Source organism: Megachile rotundata, chromosome 1 (assembly GCF_050947335.1).
Source record: "Megachile rotundata isolate GNS110a chromosome 1, iyMegRotu1, whole genome shotgun sequence".
Classification (NCBI taxonomy): domain Eukaryota; kingdom Metazoa; phylum Arthropoda; class Insecta; order Hymenoptera; family Megachilidae; genus Megachile; species Megachile rotundata.
In genome coordinates, this window is record NC_134983.1 from 3213890 (window position 1) to 3233231 (window position 19342).

Consider the following 19342-nt stretch of genomic DNA (forward strand, 5'->3'; position numbering starts at 1 on the left):
TGTACTATAAAAATCTAAAATTTAACCTAATGTGACTTCAAAATAAATATCGCAAAAAGCATTTGCAAATTTAATTTTTATAAAATGTTTATATGCTTACAGTTTTTCGTAAATTTCTTTTATTAGTTGACTGATTGACAAAAGAATTGCCTTATCGATTTCTGTAAATAAACATAATAAAATAGTTACATAACGACTAATTTATATTAATAATTTGAATTAAAGCTTTTCAATAAAATTTGTACCTAATACTGATGCAAAGTACGTTCAAGAAGATTATAGCATCAAATTTATAAACTTTAAAAATAAACAAAATGGGTATATACTTCTTAATAGAAAGTGGTACTTAATTTTATTACTTACAATTAATGATATTCAGGATTTTTAATATATTTATTATCCAGTCTTTTATACTTTATACTATTATACAAATTAATAATAATTTAAATTTTGTTAAGAAAACAACTACCGTCCTTAATTTCCAAAATACTTTACACGCTTTATTATAATAATAAGAGTACATTGTATAGGTTAATATTACAGTAATTATTCATTTTTAATGGTTTAACAGCAGGTGTGAACAAAATTTTTTTTTACACAAAGTTGGTAGTATTGTTTAAGTTTTCATTTATTTATGAAATTCAAATTGTATTACTAATTACGCATATAATTTCCGTACTTCTTAAAAAGTATATCTTCCTAATTACTATTTTACATTCAAGTATTTTTCCGTATTTTTATGCATTTTATACACGATCGATAAATAACGCAATACCATCGAAAAAAATAACATTTATTTCATAATTACGATATAAAGTACAAATATAATTATATAAAATAAACTGTATAGAAATAAATTTTTCATCCTTTATTTCATCATCACATTAATTTTCACTTATCAGCTGTAGATTTCCCAATACTCTCTGAAATGCGATACCAGGTGGCACAACCGGTCAAGTAGAATTTCATCGAATTTACTTGTCGAACGTTAATTAAAAAAGAAATACAATACCTATATTCCTGTACAATACCTACATTTTAGTAACCAAAATATTTAAATTACGTGAAAAATATGAAATAATTTATTCATTTATTTGTATGTAATAACTACATTCTTTTATCATAGTAAACATTAGAAATGTTTATTTTATGAATATTTAACATTCAGATTAAATCGCTTTTGAATAGCGTTTCTTATTAACGATTTAATAATTATTTTATAAAATAATATACGCTCAAGGGCAAATCTGGCTTTCCTGAAAAAAATAGCAACTAAGGGGGAACCGTTTCCATCACAAGCCACATTTACATTTTGGTATGCAGTAAGCTTATTTTAAAACAGATATTCTCGAAAGAATCGTGTGAATTGAATATGTAAAAACGATATAACATACAGTTGTTCGTTACAAAGTAATGAACTTAAAAAATTCAAAGCATTTTTTAAGCTTCATTATTACGATAAATATAAAAATTATGCTTTCACGTGAACTATGTGAAAATAGTACTGCTAATGCAATTTAGCAAATAAGAGCAAAAATATGAAAATAAATAATTGCTTTTTTCATAAAATGATGCATTCTTCGTTGACACTAACAAATTGTTCTACAAAAACCGCTAAAATCAGAAGCATAGCTATATAATGAGTTGAATGCATTATATTTCTTTAAAAAACTGCATTTAATGAACATCGAAATCCATCTACTGGTGGAAGGTGGAAATTAATGTAATTAAATATTAAGTACAACTTTTCCATTGATTGACTTTTCCGATTTGTTGACACTTAAAGAATGTTCTAAACCTAATTATTGTTGCTTCCAAAAGTAAATTAACGTGTATTGTTATGTACTAATTCGGAAAAGTTTAAATGTTACTACTTACACCATCTGGCGTTTACCGGCAGAATTAGCGAGATAGATAATTAGGTTTTGCTTCAAAATTTCCAATTTTTCCGTTTTTTGAAGATGAATAGAACATTTAGTGATATTAGTGAAATATATCATCATAATGCGCTAAAAACATAAGAAAAGAAAATTAAGGCTATTAAATTTTACGGCCCTCGGAATGCTTAGCCATCTAGCGGTGGAAGGCGTAAAATTGCGGAATAAAATTTTAAAAGCAATTATGTATTTATTTATTGTTTTCAATGTTCTGATTTATTCAGTACTCTTCCAATGTTACTATCTAAAACTTACTACTGTCAAATAAGTTGGAAAGGTCCATATTTTGAAAAGTAATTGTAAATTTGTTCGGATAAGTACCTATCTTCTACAGCTAGATGGCTAACCTTTTTTTAACTCTACAGAATGTAAATTTGTTTTGATTCAAACATTTTTTAAGAGTTCGCAAGAAACAATAAAATCCTAAAATGAATTGATGATTTTCTCCATAAATGCAATATGGAGATATCTTTGCACTGACCTGTACATCAGTTGCTTATCGTACATAAACTCCGCACTATAAATATTACCTAGGCATTTGACTTCAAATGCAAAAGAAGAGATTTTTGGTTGTCACAGTCGAAATGAATTAATCATAATTTTTTGTTCTTGTTTGTTTGTTTCAACAAACAATTTTTCTTATTTCTACTTGGTAATCATTTGTATATTGTCATCTTTTTGTGACTAATAAATCTGTTATCGATTTATTAGTCGACCTAACAAGTCATTAAAAAAAGTATGCAAATTTTTAATCTGCGAATATGGTGTTCACTGTTTCTCCGACTGTAATACATCCTTAGAACAATTTATACATATTGACAACATAAAATGCTTTATTTTATGAGGAATGACAATTTTTTTCGATTATTCCACTGTTAACTGCTAATTGGCACCATTAATATTTTCAAAGACGTAAAGTTAAATCTTAAAATACATGTAAAAATGAGACTTTCAAAATAGAATCAATTTTTTAATCCTAAATGTATGGATGTTTAATGATCACTTATATTAAAATTGAAACTAAACTATGAAAATAAACGTACGTTTATAAAGTAACTCACGATCCCATGCAGTTCCAAAAATTACTTTTTTGAAACTTAAAGTATGCAAGAAAACAGCTTATTGTTAAAAGTGAACATGTACTTGTAAAAATTTTATTATTTATTGATTTCCAAGAGTCTATTATTTGTTAGGTATAATTACAATTTTCCTCAGAAAAGTCAACTTTGCCCTTGAATGCATATTAGGGAAAAAACCTGGTTTTCCTTGGAGAAGGTAGTGACGTAAGGAAAACAACTCTATGAGGGAGCACAACTTTCACAATGACATTCATGGAGTTTAAACTCATAAAATGACAAATTAGTATCAAGCAAAAATCCGCTTTCAGCATAAAGAGAATGAAAGTTGTTTCCATATGCACAAAACGTTTTTTCCATTGAGTTCTATAATTTGCCCCCACCCTATTTTTGATAGCAAATGATTCTTTTTGTATTAATTTTGCACTACGTTGTATCGCCATAAGCATTCTCAAATACGGAACCAGATCCGACATTGACGACACTGATTAAATATTTGAATCAGTATTCAAATACTAATTTTCAAGTTCACTCCCTTTTCAGAAAAATCATTTCCATCAATTGTATTGCATTTATATCAATATGCATTTTCTAGCAATTGCTTATTACCTAAGATTTCGCAAAAATAATTTTTTAAAAACATTTTATTATATCCAATCAAAAACTTCATAAATATTTACACTGCTCCTTTTAGATATTTTGTAGAATTATCTGCAACTATTTAAGATGACTCTTGCTTCGCCCACGTTTGCGAATTTTACAACGACAAGCTTTCGATTCTTTACACAAAAATGGAAATTCTCGTTGCAATCTATCCCACACTCTTTCTTTCATGTCGATTACGAAAGGCATTGCACCGAAATCCCTGTAAAATGTAAGCGATATTAACTCTTTATTACGAGAAATTTTCAGCTTAAACAAGATATATTTTTCAATTTTAGAGACAATCAAGAAATATTTGTTGCTATGTAAGGTTATTAAAGAAAACATGGCATAGTACTGCATCTTCGAACTATTTTGAGAAATAGGCATAAAAAATTATACTCGCGAACGACAGGAAATATCTCCAATAATTTCATTGAGAGATTTTCTACTTGTTTATGTTTAACCCTTTCACTACGAAAGACGTAAATATACGTCCTGAGAAGTCTATCGATATACACGTAAGACGTATATATACGTCCTGATAAATCTATCGATGTATACGAAAGACGTAAATATATGTGTCCCTAGATGTTCATCGATATACATATACAAGAGACCTAAATATACGCCCATTACGTCTTGTTGAAAGGCATTTTCCTAGTACATATTTTAATCCGTCTTTTAAAAAAAAAAAGATTCTGCTCGAAAATGTGCAGTATGCAGTAAACACAAAATTTGTCGAGAAACTAGGTATGAATGCAAAGAATGTGATGTAACTTTGCTACATTTTTATAAAAGGCTACTTAAAATAAATCAATAATAGATATATTTAATTCATTTGTGATGGAAATGGGAATACAGATTTATAATATAATATTGAAAACTATTAAATATAAGATAACACAATTAACACAATTTGAACACGAAATGAATTTATTTTAAAACGAGAAACAACAAGGAAGGAACTTTAAATGAAACACAAGATCTTTTAATATACGTGTACGATATCGTAATTTCAGAGAGAACAGTAAAGAATAATTATATACACTGCTCAAAAGAAGTATGGCATAGAAACATTTTTGACAAAAATTGGGCAAATTTGACTGATGATAACTCCGTGAAAAATCATTCTTTAAAATTCTGTATCTTTGTGGAAAAAAATGGTAGCGGTTTTGCACGTACTGGAAACTAAAGATGAAGGTTTGGACTTTATGCTGCTCTAAATAGTATCACAAAAAAAAAATGTGGCAAGTCCATGCATTTCGTCAAACTTTGTAATTTTCAATATTGCAAACACGACCTCACATTTACGGTGTTATTGTGGTAGTGATGCATCAAATCTAAAATCAAACTACAGTGTCTTAAAGTAGAGATCTCAAGCTTTAAATTAAAAAAAAGAGCATAACCTTGCGATGATTTATCACGGAGTTATCATCAGTCAAATTTGGCCAATTGTTGCGTAAAATTTTTCTATGCCATATTTCTTTTGAGTAGTGTATATCGTATTATGTAACCTATTTGCATCAAAATGCAATAAAATGTTAATATGAACTGAATTAAGTTTAATTAGCCTTTTTAGAATTTTGAAATTAAAAAATTTGAAAATCAAAAAACTGTCATTTAAAGGAAATCTACGTTGGACTCAAAACTAGCTAAGCATTGAGTAGTAACGGTAGAGTACATACTCTTCTCAGGAGCATAGAAAGAAACAAATTTTGTCCATATTTACTGTAGAGAAAAAAAGACAGGTTCCAACCTGAATAAAAAAAATAAATTGCAATTGTTAACAATTATTAATGAATATTAAGATATACAGAAGATTCGTTTATAATAATACGATAATATTTATGGAGGCAAATTTTGCCACCTTCTGTTTGGCAACCAGTTTATACTCATGTCAAATAACGCCCTTGTTTCTACAATTACATGAAAAATTTGTTCATAACATTTCACTGTGTGGCAAAATTGTTACAATTGAACAAAAAGCTCTATATTTTATAACTTTAATCGGTGGGATAAAGCAGATATTTCTATTGTAATGTTACATTTCGTTATTTTAAAAATATAATATATCGTTTATCATGTTACAAGGTATTATTTTTTAACGATAATATATGTATACATAATATATGTACAGTATAATAAAAAGTTACAATGAAATATTTGAAAATGAAACGAATGCTATACTGTACGAAAAAATACAATGATTTTGTATTTCGTCACTCCGCCGTTTTTATTTATAATCATAATTAAATAAAAATCCAGCACCTACCGAGTAAAATGTCTTTTAAATTGTAGTCAAGGTTTTCGTTCAACCATTAAGAGAATTCCGATACACAAATATTCAACGTACACTTACACATGTGCCTATTATTCTAAAATGTCGCAAGTACAAATAACATTGTTAAATTAATTGAAGTATCCTCTATCGCATACTTTAAAAAAAAAGGCTTTTAAGTATAATAACTTGGACATTCACTGCATATTCGACCGGTGGTGTCAACAGTAATCATGTTTATAATTTAAGAACCTTTACCATCATAAGTTACTTGATACTTTTTGTTACTATTTATACAGTATTATGGTTGCAGTGTACCTCAAAATGGTATAGTCCACGGAATCCGTAACATGAAGTGTAAGAAGGAAAAACGTGATAGCTACTATGTAAGTTATCGTCGCCGTCAGAAATTTGCTCGTGAAAAATGCGATTACTGCATCATCGGAACCAATCTGTTGAAGCAGCTGCATATATATATAAAAATAAAATGACGTAATTTGTCATTGTGTTTTAAACAAATACTGCAGAATGTATAAAATCGTTACGTTACGTGACAAGCAGCCGTAGGAAATCTGGTTGAAATTAGCACGTCGATCGGCGTCCAAATGCAAGCAAGTGCAAATTCTAAGATGAATGCTGCGGCTAGAAACTAGAAATGAAAATAAGCTTAAAGGAATGTGGTTCATGTGTAAGTTACAAAACTATCACTCCACTAGGGTGATGCTTATTTTCGTCCAAACAATTTATGTTTTTTCAACTAAATATTAGAGTTCGTTATTAACTAATGAATTTAGTGTTTTTCAAGAAAAGAACTAAAATTTTCTTTTCAACATACTATAATTGTTAAATGTAGTTGTTTACATTGAAGAATTGTTATAAAGTAAATTTGTGAACTGATAATAAGAATAGTCATTACACGGTTATAAAATTTGCTATCTTAAACAATTCCATTAGGTTCATAAAGTCGATTTCTTAATGAAAGGATGTTTCTATTGAAATTGTCCGACTATTTGTTACGAATGTTGCTTTCCTCACTGATAATGTCAAACAATTGGACGTATTGGGTTGGTTTAACTAGTTAAGTGTGTTTGACGACTATATCCGTCATAGAGATGTGGCAGAATTTTGTGTCATGACGACTATATCCATCACGCGTAAAATTTTGTTACAATTTGATATTTAAACTGTAACTTTGGGAAAAACAAAATTATATGCGTAAATTGTAATATGTGTAAAATGTTTAAAGGTCAACACGAAATGAAATAAACAAATAAAAAGTGTAAATGATTTGATATGGATTGATACATTCTTGAGACCTAACTCGTCATCGCTTGATTATCGCGACGCACACTGGTGTGCGCTTTGCAAAAAGATCACCACAGTTAACTGGTTAAAAAGTTGTGTTGTGTTCTTTCATAGATAACATTTATTTACTTTATGCGTTAATATTTTCTCCTTGTTTAACAAATGCATGGTTTTGAAACTAACGTTTTAGGATATCTTATCAAAAAACAGAGAAAAACAGTATAAAGCGTTTCATCATAAACAGTACAAAATTAAAGATACATAGACCGATTTGATATTATTTCATAAAAGCAGAAACGTTGTTTAAATGCGAGAAAACATGTACAGTAATGTGATTGCACTAAATGTTTGCATGTGTCAGTTTCGACTTCATACCGACTTACGTTTTCAAAACAATAATTTCTATAAAATTTATATAATTTATATAAAAAAATAATTCAATATACTGCCACTGCATTTCTAGAAATCTGATTGCCTATACAACGAGAGAAGAATAAAATGGTAGAAATGCAAATTGATTACTACTAACCTCATAGAGTATTAAGAAAACCAGTTGTGGTTCACGAAAGAAACGTGGAAAAAGGATTGAATGAACGATAATCATGTAAATACCAGAACTGAAGAAAAATGAACTTAATGGTGGCCCACAAAGTAGCGATTCACGATCTTCGTCCTCCATAGCGTTTGCGAAACACGTTCGAAAAATTGAGAATTCAGAAATGTTTAACAATAGAGCCCAAATTGTGTAAATCAACTTTGTCATTTTTAAGAAGGTTACATTTCAATCGTCTTAAGTTTGCATGTAATATTAATGCTGCTGGTAAATTAACGAAAATAACTCGTTAAAAAGAACATTCCTTAATAAACTAACATGTTTGTTATATCAGATTTGTTCTCAACGTTTCGATCGTATATCGATTATGTGATAATCGAAAAATACAAATAATGATTCGTGATGTTAATCATTAATACCACTCTGAAATTTTCAGAATTACGGAATCTCAAGTTTAGAACGTTTCGGATTTAAAGAATTTTGAAAATTTGTAAATTTAAAAGTTTGTGGTTTCCAAAATTTCAAATTCGTAAATTTATAAATAAACAATTTGAGAATTTACAAATTTACAAATTTACTAACTCCCCAATTTACAAATTATCTCTCTGATTTAAAAATGTAAAAATTCAGAAATTTGGAAATTTAGAAATTTTTAAATTTTTAAATTATTAAATTTACAATTTCCTTAAATTACAAGTTCAAAAATTTACAAGCTTTCGTGTGTACTATGAAGAAGAAGAAGAAGAAGTTTATCAATTTTCAAGCTTTCAAATTTGTTAAATATCCAAATTTATTGTAAATTTACTAATTTATAGGAAATATAAATTTAGAATGTTTTTAATTTCTAAATTTCCAAACCATGCATCTAAGGATCTTTATCGAAATTCCCACAGTTCTGCTCTCAACTATTACTGTAGTAAATAATGTTATAATAATAATACATTTTCTATATTGTTACTTTTTTTGACAGTTAAAATTTTTATACAAAAAATTGTCAGCATAAAATATATAATGGCTGAATAACCATTACAAAATTTATAAAATGGAAAAAATATTGAAATCGAAATCAAATAAAATGTATAAATGATAGACTGGATAAGCAGTAATTCTACTCCAGCATGTCTATATCAAAAAGTTCTAGTTTTTTTAATTATATATAATTTCGAATTTTAATCTAATAAAAATGATATAAATTATAATATTACTCTCAATATTGTAGTTCCAGTTTCTTAATTTAAATTGATATAATAGGTGTTCCACACACTTTATAATGTACGGAAATTTAGGCATAATACTAGTGTATGAAGAAAGTGACTTTATTACAAAGAAGCATGTACATCAATAAACATCCAAATTATAATATACAACTTACAAAATATAAGTATATATAAAAAAATGAATAAATGAATTCCATTGAGCTACGTATCCGGTTGCTAGCTTTCGTTTGCAGGATCTGCGCTGCGCATAAATTTATATACAAACCAATCCGTAACTTCAGGATTTGCAAAACTGATTTTTTTTCTCTTACATGTGCAACCTGACCAAATTCCGTGTTGACCTCTAAAAAGAAACACGTAAAAACTGTAAATATTAATGTCGTTAATATACTAAAAACTAACAAATAAAAATTTGGAGTCTTTAACAGTTCAGGATTAATATCATTATGCTCTCCCAAGTACTTATTGCAAAAATATTTTGAGACCGCTTCAATCTCATAAATAAGAGTTTCTAACATAAGTCAGTTTTTAATCACTTATAACATTTAATTGCAGCAATTATATTTAAAGTACAAGTTTTAATATTTGTATTTGAAATACAGATTATAACATTTTAAAAAACGTTTCCTTTTGGATAAAAGAAAATAAAAATGTTTTCTTTTCACCAAAAGAAGAAAACAGTACAATTTTTTTTACGAGAAGTCTAGAACTTTGACTTTTCTAAATCACATAATGTATTTTTAATTTGATAACAATATGGTTAGTGTTACGTCGAGTTGAAGAATAAATCATGAAATAAAGTTTCTAAAAGGTTTCAAGATGCAGAAAAGTGTGGTGACACTCTTTCCCCAAATATTCCAAGCACATGTTTATTGATTAAATCAGCGCTAATCCAATTGTCTGTTCAATTAACGATTGGAAGAATTCATTAAGTTTGAAAGTGATACAAGTCCTTTTAACCCTTTCGCGCCGAGCGCCGCATATATGCGACATCCACTCGACGACCTGTGGGTACGGGCGCTGCATATACGCGGCATCCACGCCACGACTTTAGGGTACGAGCGTTCTGTTCAGTGATGGTACTTCGGCGGATGGGCCTGCCGTAGCGAAAGGGTTAAGTATAATAAAACCTTTACCCTTTTAGTTAGTAGTTTTAATCGCTATTGGATAATACGCATACATTTCCTAACAACACAATATACAAAAAATATGTCTATTAGTGCTTGCCAATATTTTTGAATTTACTGCAATACAAACCTCTAAATACCTCGCTATAACGAAAAATGAACCTTTCAAATATATCCATACACTTTTTGTATAGAAAAACTTATTTGAGATCATGACCTTGACATATTTCATTGCAAGTGATTCATTAATATGAAGAATTACTCTCGAAACAGTAGTAATTCTCTTATGCCACAAAATAATGAAATATTGCATCTACGGAGAATCCCATGATTTTCTAGTTGCCTTTTAGCTACAAGGTCATGTACCATGATTTATATGTATTACTTCTTATATGTAAACACTTTCATGGGATATACTATAGCTGTAGCTACAATCTACAACTAAGTTGCTCTACAATGCAAGTGTCTTACAAAACTAAACATCACTGGTTCACTACTTGGCCCTAATGTCCAAAATGGCGTCCAATGATTCAGTAGCATCCAACATCCAGACGAATGATAATATCGACATGCAGAAGGCCATGTGCATCGAGGCGCAGTCTTTTGCCATGTAGTATGCCAAATCAGTCAATATCGAGTAACGACCTAGGCCCAATGTTGTATTCAGCCATAGTAACTGAAATAGTGAATCATTTCTATGATATAGATATTGATATGGAGTCTCTGTAAAGTTCGACCCCGCCCTTAAATTTTGGAAGCGCTTTTAAATAAGGAAAAATGTTTTTGACAAAAGTTGTAAGATATCAGGGGGAACATAAGATGGTGGCAACAATTCGGCCTTGGATGGTCGTTTGAAGGTCATTTTCAGTTTCTTAAGTAGAACCTTAGTAGAAGATATTTTCAAAACATTAGCTATTCAATGTTGACACGTAAGTAACGTTTGGGTAATGTGACTGCAAATGTTATGTCAACTTTGAATCTCTAAAATAGGTAATGTAGTCAATCAATGTGATCAATCAAATGTAGGTAGTGTTTGAAAACATCCGGATTAGGGCTACAAGAAGATGCAATAAAGATGGGGAGTTTAAGAAACTGAAGATGATGTTCGTGTGGCCTTCAAATGATCATTCAAGATCAATATTGTTAATATTTTAACTATCTTAACATTATTTTAAATTTTAAATTGTAAAAGAAGATTTTCCTTCTTGAGTTAATAAACTTAAAACTTCTCATTTAGTAATGACCTATACAAAGTTCTCAAAGACGGAGATTTTTGAAGACTGTTTGATAGATAGAGCCCGTTAAAGGAAATAATTACGATGAACTCACCCATCTGCTTGATTCCTGAGTTAAACAACTAATGGCATGCATAAGTGGTACCCAAATAGCACGAGTGGATAAGTTTGTGATTAAAGCTGCCACCAACATCTGCATAAATAATCATTTTATTGAACTTCATTTGATTAGAATACTGCAGCACTAGTTAATAAAATGAAGCTCATAATTAAATTTATGTTTGAAAGTAATTAATCCCTGTAAGAATAATGTAGAATACATTTGTTTACAACAACAATGTTTACGTACAAATTTATAAATGAATTCCTTATCATTGTTTGTTTTATTCCATTTACAGTTCATATATTTTTCATGTATTATGGAAAAAGAAAATGAATCTACATTGATTACCAGCAGAATAGGAGCTTATTCAGTGGGCTATAATGAATGTGACATTTGCAAAATAAAATACTCAAATTACATTTAATATATTATACGATTTATTACACATTATACATTATAACTATTAACAGTCTTTATTAGTATTAAAATTAATAGTTATTATTAATATTACATATCACGACAATAATAATTCAATTGTTAAAGATATTAAAGTTACTTTTAACAAGTGCAATAAGTAAAATTTATTTTCTATTTTATTTTCAAATGTTATTTATGGAAGTAACATAATTAATAGAATTTTAATTTTTTAATAAAAATTTATGAAAATTTATTAAACTTACTTCATAAATATAGAGAAGTTGAATCGGTGGCTCTTTAAGGGTCCTAGGCCAAAGTCTATACTCGGCAAGAAGACACAGGACAGAAAACACGAAAATCACCGAGGCATAAGATGGATCAAAGGGAAGATTGTTTTCTTCGTCGAAACATAAACCAATTATACAAATTTGACGAAGATGGGTATACATTCCTGTAGCAACCACCGCAATCCAATGAGGATTGATACTCGCTAAATATTCCTTCACCGTTTCCATATCCTAATAATACATAATAGATATTTTCGTTTCTTTTGTTGGTCAAGCAATATCAAACTTACGAAATATTCCAAGAATAAAGTAGATATTATATTAATAATATTTATAAAGTTAATAAGATTATTATAATATACTGCATGAAATAAAAAATAATTGAAAATTATAGAATCTTCATAAGGGCACCAAGTAATCGATGCTGCAGCTATATAGAGAAAACGTCAATTGTATTTTAAGATAAATAAACTACAATTTCATGTCACTGATTATAAAACTTACAGGATTCAACATTTAGATTTGAATAATTTTTTGTATTAAGAAGTAAGATTCAATCATGCAGAATGTGATTTTCTCTGTAATGTAATAAAAACAATAGAGTTTCGATGTTTCATATATTTGTGCATGAATTAATTATTCATCTTTAATACAGTGTTACACTAAATTATTTACTTTGTTATTTAATTGTAATTATATCGTCTCAAAATTTGAATTAATTTGAATCAACATATGTATACATATAGGGCACCATAAGAGCTTCAGTGATAGTTCTAGCGATAATTCTATGAAAAATTAATGTCTATAACAATTTTACTGTGATATTACAATATTAACATTCCTGTTAAAAATTATATAAATTTGTTTACAGAAACTGACTTTTGTAAATAAAACTTTAACAAGAAAAAATCTTATTTATTGACCAAAATAGAACCATTTCAAAACGGAATCAATGTCGCAAATTCTCGAATCAAACATCTTTCTTAAAAGTTTGAAACAGCATTATCTATGAGCGAATACGAAAGGCAAAGAACAGAAATATCTTAAGATATTCGAAAAAATAACTCAAGAATTTTTGAACGACCAAAACTCATGAAGACAACGTAGAAATAAGGTAATTGAAATATATATTACGTAAAAAAGTAACATACCATTGGTTGTTCGTTCGTAAAATTCACAACAGCGTTTAAAGCACAAAATTAACATTAGGAATATTTATCTAATTGCTCTGCTTTCAGATTTGTACTCCTTCAGAAAAAGTTTGTGTACTTATAACGTACAATTTACATTGAATTCACTCTTCTTCTTGGAATCAAATGAACGAACAATAACTATGTCCTAATTTTGATTTTAACTACCAATTTAACATCGTCGTATAATTCTCTACCATCGGAAAGCTAGGTTAAGACATTTGTTATACCTTTCAAGATTCAACGTCTTCTGGAATTTGTTAAAAAGACAATCATCATTATGATGATAATTTCACTCTGGTTTTCTAGTTAGTATGCATGTAGTCGTAGTTGGAAAATGAATTCAATTCAGCTACGCACTACTGTTTAGAAGTACAAACTTATAAAAGTATAAAATTATAAAATTATAAGATTCTTAGATTTTGTGATTCTGATATTCTGCAATCCTGAAATGCTGAAATTCTGAAATTCTGAAACTCTGAAATTCTGAGACTCTGAGATCCTGAAATTCTGAAATTAAGAAATTATCAAATAATAAATTACCCGAATTAGGACCGAACACACGCAACACCACCATGACCATCAGACTATTGGAATGCAGAAAATATAACGATGCCAGAAAAAGATTAAACATCAATGAACTGAAGCAACCACTGAAATAACCACATCAACAGCGTATCAAGACACATTACTAAAATTTTGTAAAACTATAGGAAACCTCACCCAACTATGAAGAAGTTATGTCAAACCATCCACTTCTGACCATAACCTTATCTCCGTAAACTGGTCGACAGTCGCTAATAACCTGGGTAGTTGATGCGACTATAAACCACTATTTAAAAAACAAAAAAAAATAATAAATTCTTCATTTTTAGTTGATTTACTATCAAGGATAATATCACTACTGTTTCTTTTGAAGTATCACGTAACTATACAAGTAATACAATGTCCTGAAAAGAGATTTGCGTACAGATGCATTAATGCTCCTGTTAGTAAATAGAAATCGACGAACGGTCGACACAGACCATGTGCCTTTTCTCATTGCATTTCCCCTTCCTCAGGGAACCTTGCTGGGCCTAAGTACCATAAACAGCCATGCTAACGGAGGTGTCCTCAAGACGAGATCGTGTCTAGGAAGACACTCTTGTATTGGCATTCGTCGTAAAAAAGTCACAGTAAAGCATTGCAGTATATGTTTTTAAAATCGCCCACTAGTTTATTTGGTGACCCTCACCCGTTACCAATAACATTCCTGATTACCTTACAAATCAGAAGCGGGATTTACCGTTTGTGTAAGTGCACATTTTGACGAGTGTACTTGCGTGTTATTATTAAACAAACAATTCGAGTGCTCTGAACTATAAAGTGTGCATTTATTGTTAGTTATTAGTGACTTTAATAATCTTAGTGATAATTAGCAACTCTGTTGAGACTAGTGTTAAATGTATTTATATATTGACTACATTTTTAATTGACAATTAAAATGGATCGTGCATCGTGCAGTCGTGATGGAGAAAGTGCACCTGAGAGGAGAGACAATTCAATGGAATCACGACTGGGACGTCTTGAAAATATGATGGAGGAGTTTTTGAGATGCTCTCGATCCTGTGTACGATCGTGTTCGTCCCGACGCGACGGCGAGATTCGTGTTCGCATTCGAGCTCGCGTTCGCGAAGCCGGGGAAGACGTACTTCGCGTGTACGTTCGCGTAGTCCGCGTAAAAGTAATAATACGGCTAAAAACGCTCGTCTTGATCGAATTGAAGAAGAAAGCTTGAATACAAGAAGGTTTATTGTCTTGTTGAGCATTTATGGCCTTTTGCCGCTCCCGAGCTTTCGCTCATATCGGCAGGTGTTGGAGTCATAGACCCACCACCGCACAAGAGTCGGAGCCCAGTCCAATCCGCGGGTTCCAAAGACATCACCTGACTCCGTTGCCTGCTGTAAGGAATTTTTCTCTAGGCCCCCGGCTTCCCTGAGACTGGCTTTGAGACACCAGCCTCCCGAGTCCTGAGGTCGGATTCCGGGACGCGACGCGAAGTCGCCAACCGTTCACCTCGCCCAGGCCCGGCACGTCAGCCTGGCCAACGAATACAAGAAGGTACGCGTCGCGTGCAAAGTCCCCAAGTTTTGCACGTCCGGGAGACGAACATTTGATACCGATTTACGACCCATCTAAAGAAGATGTCGCCATCGAGAATTGGGTACGGCATGTAGATGACCTAGCATCGCGATTCGCATGGGACGACCGATGCGTTATGCGTCTGATTACCACCCGCTTGCGTGGACATGCTAGGCAATGGTATGATACGCCGATACAAGCAGCGACTACCTGGGCTGAAACAAAGGTGTCTTTTGTGGCGCAATTCCGACGGATGATGCCGTTTTCGAAACTATTACGAGAAGCGGATTTATACGAGGCGAAGCCGGGCCAATCTTTGGGAGATTATTGTTTTCAAAAACTGAATCTCATCAGGAAATTGAACATTAATCTAGCAAACGATAAGCTGGTATCCTTGGCATTCCTGGCGATACGATAGCCAGGACCATTCGTTCAGCAAAGCACAGTGATCCCAATGAACTATACGCGTCGATGTGTGCAACGGGGAATATGCCAGGGAAAGAGGACAAGAAGACAAAGATCCAGCATGGCATAACCCATTCAGCTTCATCGAAGGCAGAAGAAATAACGAAGAAAAAAGCCGTAACATGCTTTAATTGCGGGAAAACAGGACACGTTGCAAGGGAGTGCAGGAAGCCACGAATTCAGTGCACCGCTTGCAAAAAATTGGGACACAAACGAGGGGAATGCCCTTAAAAGGAGGTAAATATCGTAGACAATATTAAAAGTAATATTGATATTTACCAAATTTATGTTCGCGTTAACGGTCATAGGATACAAAGTTTAATAGATACCGGAAGCGCATGCACTATCGTTCATTCGTCGATAGTCAAGAAATTCTGTTTTGGTACGAAAACCGTAGAGAACGTAATATTTACAGGATTTGCTAATCCGTAAGTAGTAATTAATCAAACCGCGCCGATTACGGTAAAAGTACAAAACGTGATTGCGGACGTAAACTCATTTATCATTCCGGATGAATATACGGCACACGACGTAATCATCGGCAGAGACTTCTTACAACAAGAGCATGTTGTAATGTTGAAACGTGGAAATCAGCTTACCTTTAACGATATTAGGAAATCAAGACAACCGCAAATAATTTCCGCGATGGATATCTACGTTGTCGAGACAAATCCAACTTTAAATTTAGAAAACATCGGGAAAAAGGAACGGAAATTATCCGTCGCGTTAATGGAAGAATTCCGTGATTGCATATCATCGTCAATGAAAGATCTTGTCAAAACTAATACGGCGTCGATAGAAATTAAATGTCTTACGGAAGAACCGATTGCGTATCATCCTTATCGCCTTGCGGAACCAGAAAAGAAGATCGTTCGCGAAATAATTACAGAATTATTAGGAAACGGAATAATTGGAGAATCCGATTCCCCGTGTGCGAGTCCGATCACCTTGATAAAAAAGAAAACGGCAGATACTAGGATGTACGTGGATTATAGAAAGTTAAATGCAATAACTGTAAAAGATAAATATCCTTTACCCCTCATTGACGACCAAATAGATAAATTAGGTGGCAGTCAATATTTTACGTCCCTTGATTTAGCGTCAGGATATTATCAAGTACCCGTAGCCGAAAATTCTATTGCGAAGACAGCATTCGTCACACCCGAAAGGCTGATGAATAAAGTGCTTGGAAGTTTAAAAGATACCGTTGCGTTTCCTTATTTAGACGACGTTATTATACCATCGAAAACGGTCCAGGAAGGCATCGGTAATTTATGAAAAGTTTTAGAGGCATTTCGAACACATGGGTTGACCCTTAAACTTGAAAAATGCTCGTTCTTTAAAGAAACTATTGAGTACTTGCGTCGCGAAATCAGCGGACAGGGGGTAAGTCCAGGTCAAAGGAAGATAGGCACTATAAGGGAAATGCCGCAGCCCCAAACGGTCAGGCAGGTACGACAATTTTTAGGATTGGCAAGCTATTTTAGGAAATTCATTAAAAACTTTGCGACACTCGTGGAACCTCTAACACGACTTACGCGTAAAATTGTACGATGGCAATGGGGAGAAGCTCAGAAGAAGGCTTCCCAGCAAGTAAAGGAGAAATTAATATCTCGACCAGTATTATGTATATTTGATCCGACAAGACCTACGGAAGTACATACGGATGCAAGTTCTTTAGGTGTCGAAGCAATATTATTACAACAGCAGGAAGATGGAAATATGGCAATTGTTGCTTATTTCAGCAAGCAGACCACGGCGGATCAACGATGCTATCACTCTTACGAGTTGGAAACAATGGCAGTTGTTTTCGCCCTACAACATTTTTGAGTTTATTTACTAGGAATAGAATTTAAAATCGTAACAGATTGCAACGCACTAAGGACGACCTTTTCGAAGAAGGATTTATTGCCACGCATAGGACGATAGTGGTTAGAAAGTCAAGAGTATACTTTCGAAATTGTATACCGACCAGGGACAAGGATGGCACATGCGAGTGCACTTAGCCGAAATCCTCAACCGGTCGCTCTCATGGTCGCTTACGTGGATATTACCGAGGCTGAATGGATAACGACCGCCCAAATGCAAGGTGAACAATTGTCACGGATTAGGACGATTCTTGCTAACAAGGAAAAGTCGCCGGAAACGAAACACTATTTTAAGGAATATGTGTTGAAAAACAATAAATTGTATCGCCGTCTATCGGACAATAAAATAGCATGGGTTAATTCGAAAGATGCAAGATTACAAATATGCCGGGTATGTCATGATGATGCTGGATATCTAAGTGCGGAAAAAACATTAGAGCGGATTCAGCGTAATTATTAGTTTGCAAATATGCGGCGTTTTGTAGCGAAGTATGTAAACGCATATTTAAGCTGTGCTTATTATAAACACATGGCTAGGAAAAAACAATGCAAATTGAACACGATAGAAAAGGTGCCGATACCATTTTATACATGAGCATATTGATCATGTAGGATCATTCGAGACGAGTAAGAAGGGAAATAAGTACCTACTCGTGATAATAGACGCATTTAACAAATTTGTTATTGCAGAGCCAGTAAAAAGTCAAAAAACGCGTCACACTGAAAAAGTATTATTAAACTTTATGTATCTGTTCAGTGTACCCACAAGGATAATTAGTGATCGAGGCACGAGTTTCACGTCGAAGAGATTTATGACACTGTGTGCAATGTATGGGATCAAGCACATACTTAACGCAGTGGCTACACCAAGGGCCAACGGACAAGTCGAACGATATAATAGAACTATCGTTGACGCCCTAGCGACAAGTGCCGCAGGTTAAGATCCACAAGACTGGGACACGTAGGTAAAGAAAGTGCAAAGTGCCTTGAACACAATGCATAACAAGAGCATAAATACCACACCGATGAAGGCATTAATCGGATGTGATACGAAAACGATAGCAGAAGGAGCTATATTAAGTGTGATACAGGATGAGATGGATCGACTTAATTTAGAAGAACTTCGAGAAAATATTAGTAAACATATCTCTGAAGACCAACGGAAACAGAAAGAACGGTATGATCGGAAGCGAAAAGAAGCTCGCAGGTATACCGTTGACGAATTAGTCCTGGTACAAATAACCAGTGACCCTACAACCGGAAGCAGTCGGAAGTTGTTGTCACAGTATAAAGAGCTAGTTCGAATCAGAGCGGTGTTACTTAACGACCGTTATGACGTAGAAGATCTACGAGAAGGAGCGAAACGATTACGAACAATCGTTGCAGCTGATAGAATTAAACCGTGGATTACAATCCAAGGGGATGACCACGACGTACAAGACTGAAGTTGTCTTATATCCTTTTTTTTTTTAGAAATAATTTAAAATATCATTGTATTAGGTTGGGGAATAAGTTCGT

At 32.3% G+C, this 19342-nt stretch overlaps 2 protein-coding genes and 1 long non-coding RNA gene across 4 annotated transcripts; 1 reads left to right on the top strand and 2 right to left on the bottom strand.

Moving 5' to 3' along the window:
* Nucleotides 1–3639: 3639 nt before the first annotated feature.
* LOC105662842 (uncharacterized) lies at nucleotides 3640–8168 on the bottom strand. Its single transcript, XM_012288407.2, has 4 exons — nucleotides 7771–8168; nucleotides 6487–6585; nucleotides 6255–6400; nucleotides 3640–3878 (listed from the first exon to the last, which is right to left on the bottom strand). The coding sequence occupies exons 1-4, from the start codon at nucleotides 8002–8004 to the stop codon at nucleotides 3731–3733; spliced, it is 627 nt and encodes a 208-aa protein (XP_012143797.2). The 5' UTR covers nucleotides 8005–8168; the 3' UTR covers nucleotides 3640–3730.
* Nucleotides 8169–9094: 926 nt separating this feature from the next.
* On the bottom strand, nucleotides 9095–13627 carry LOC105662840 (uncharacterized). 2 transcript variants are annotated; one of them, XM_012288394.2, is made up of 5 exons: nucleotides 13332–13627; nucleotides 12157–12411; nucleotides 11468–11566; nucleotides 10636–10814; nucleotides 9095–9354 (listed from the first exon to the last, which is right to left on the bottom strand). In XM_012288394.2, exons 1-5 carry the CDS (start codon nucleotides 13332–13334, stop codon nucleotides 9228–9230), a joined length of 663 nt encoding a protein of 220 aa, XP_012143784.2. In that variant the 5' UTR covers nucleotides 13335–13627; the 3' UTR covers nucleotides 9095–9227. The 2 variants fall into 2 exon arrangements, with proteins under 2 accessions (XP_012143784.2, XP_076387225.1); XM_076531110.1 differs by having other exon boundaries at nucleotides 9214–9354; nucleotides 10610–10814.
* Nucleotides 13628–13647: 20 nt separating this feature from the next.
* On the top strand, nucleotides 13648–16068 carry LOC143264334 (uncharacterized). Its single transcript, XR_013038024.1, has 3 exons — nucleotides 13648–14179; nucleotides 14246–14358; nucleotides 14432–16068. It is a non-coding gene; the product is annotated as an uncharacterized LOC143264334 (long non-coding RNA).
* Nucleotides 16069–19342: the final 3274 nt, after the last annotated feature.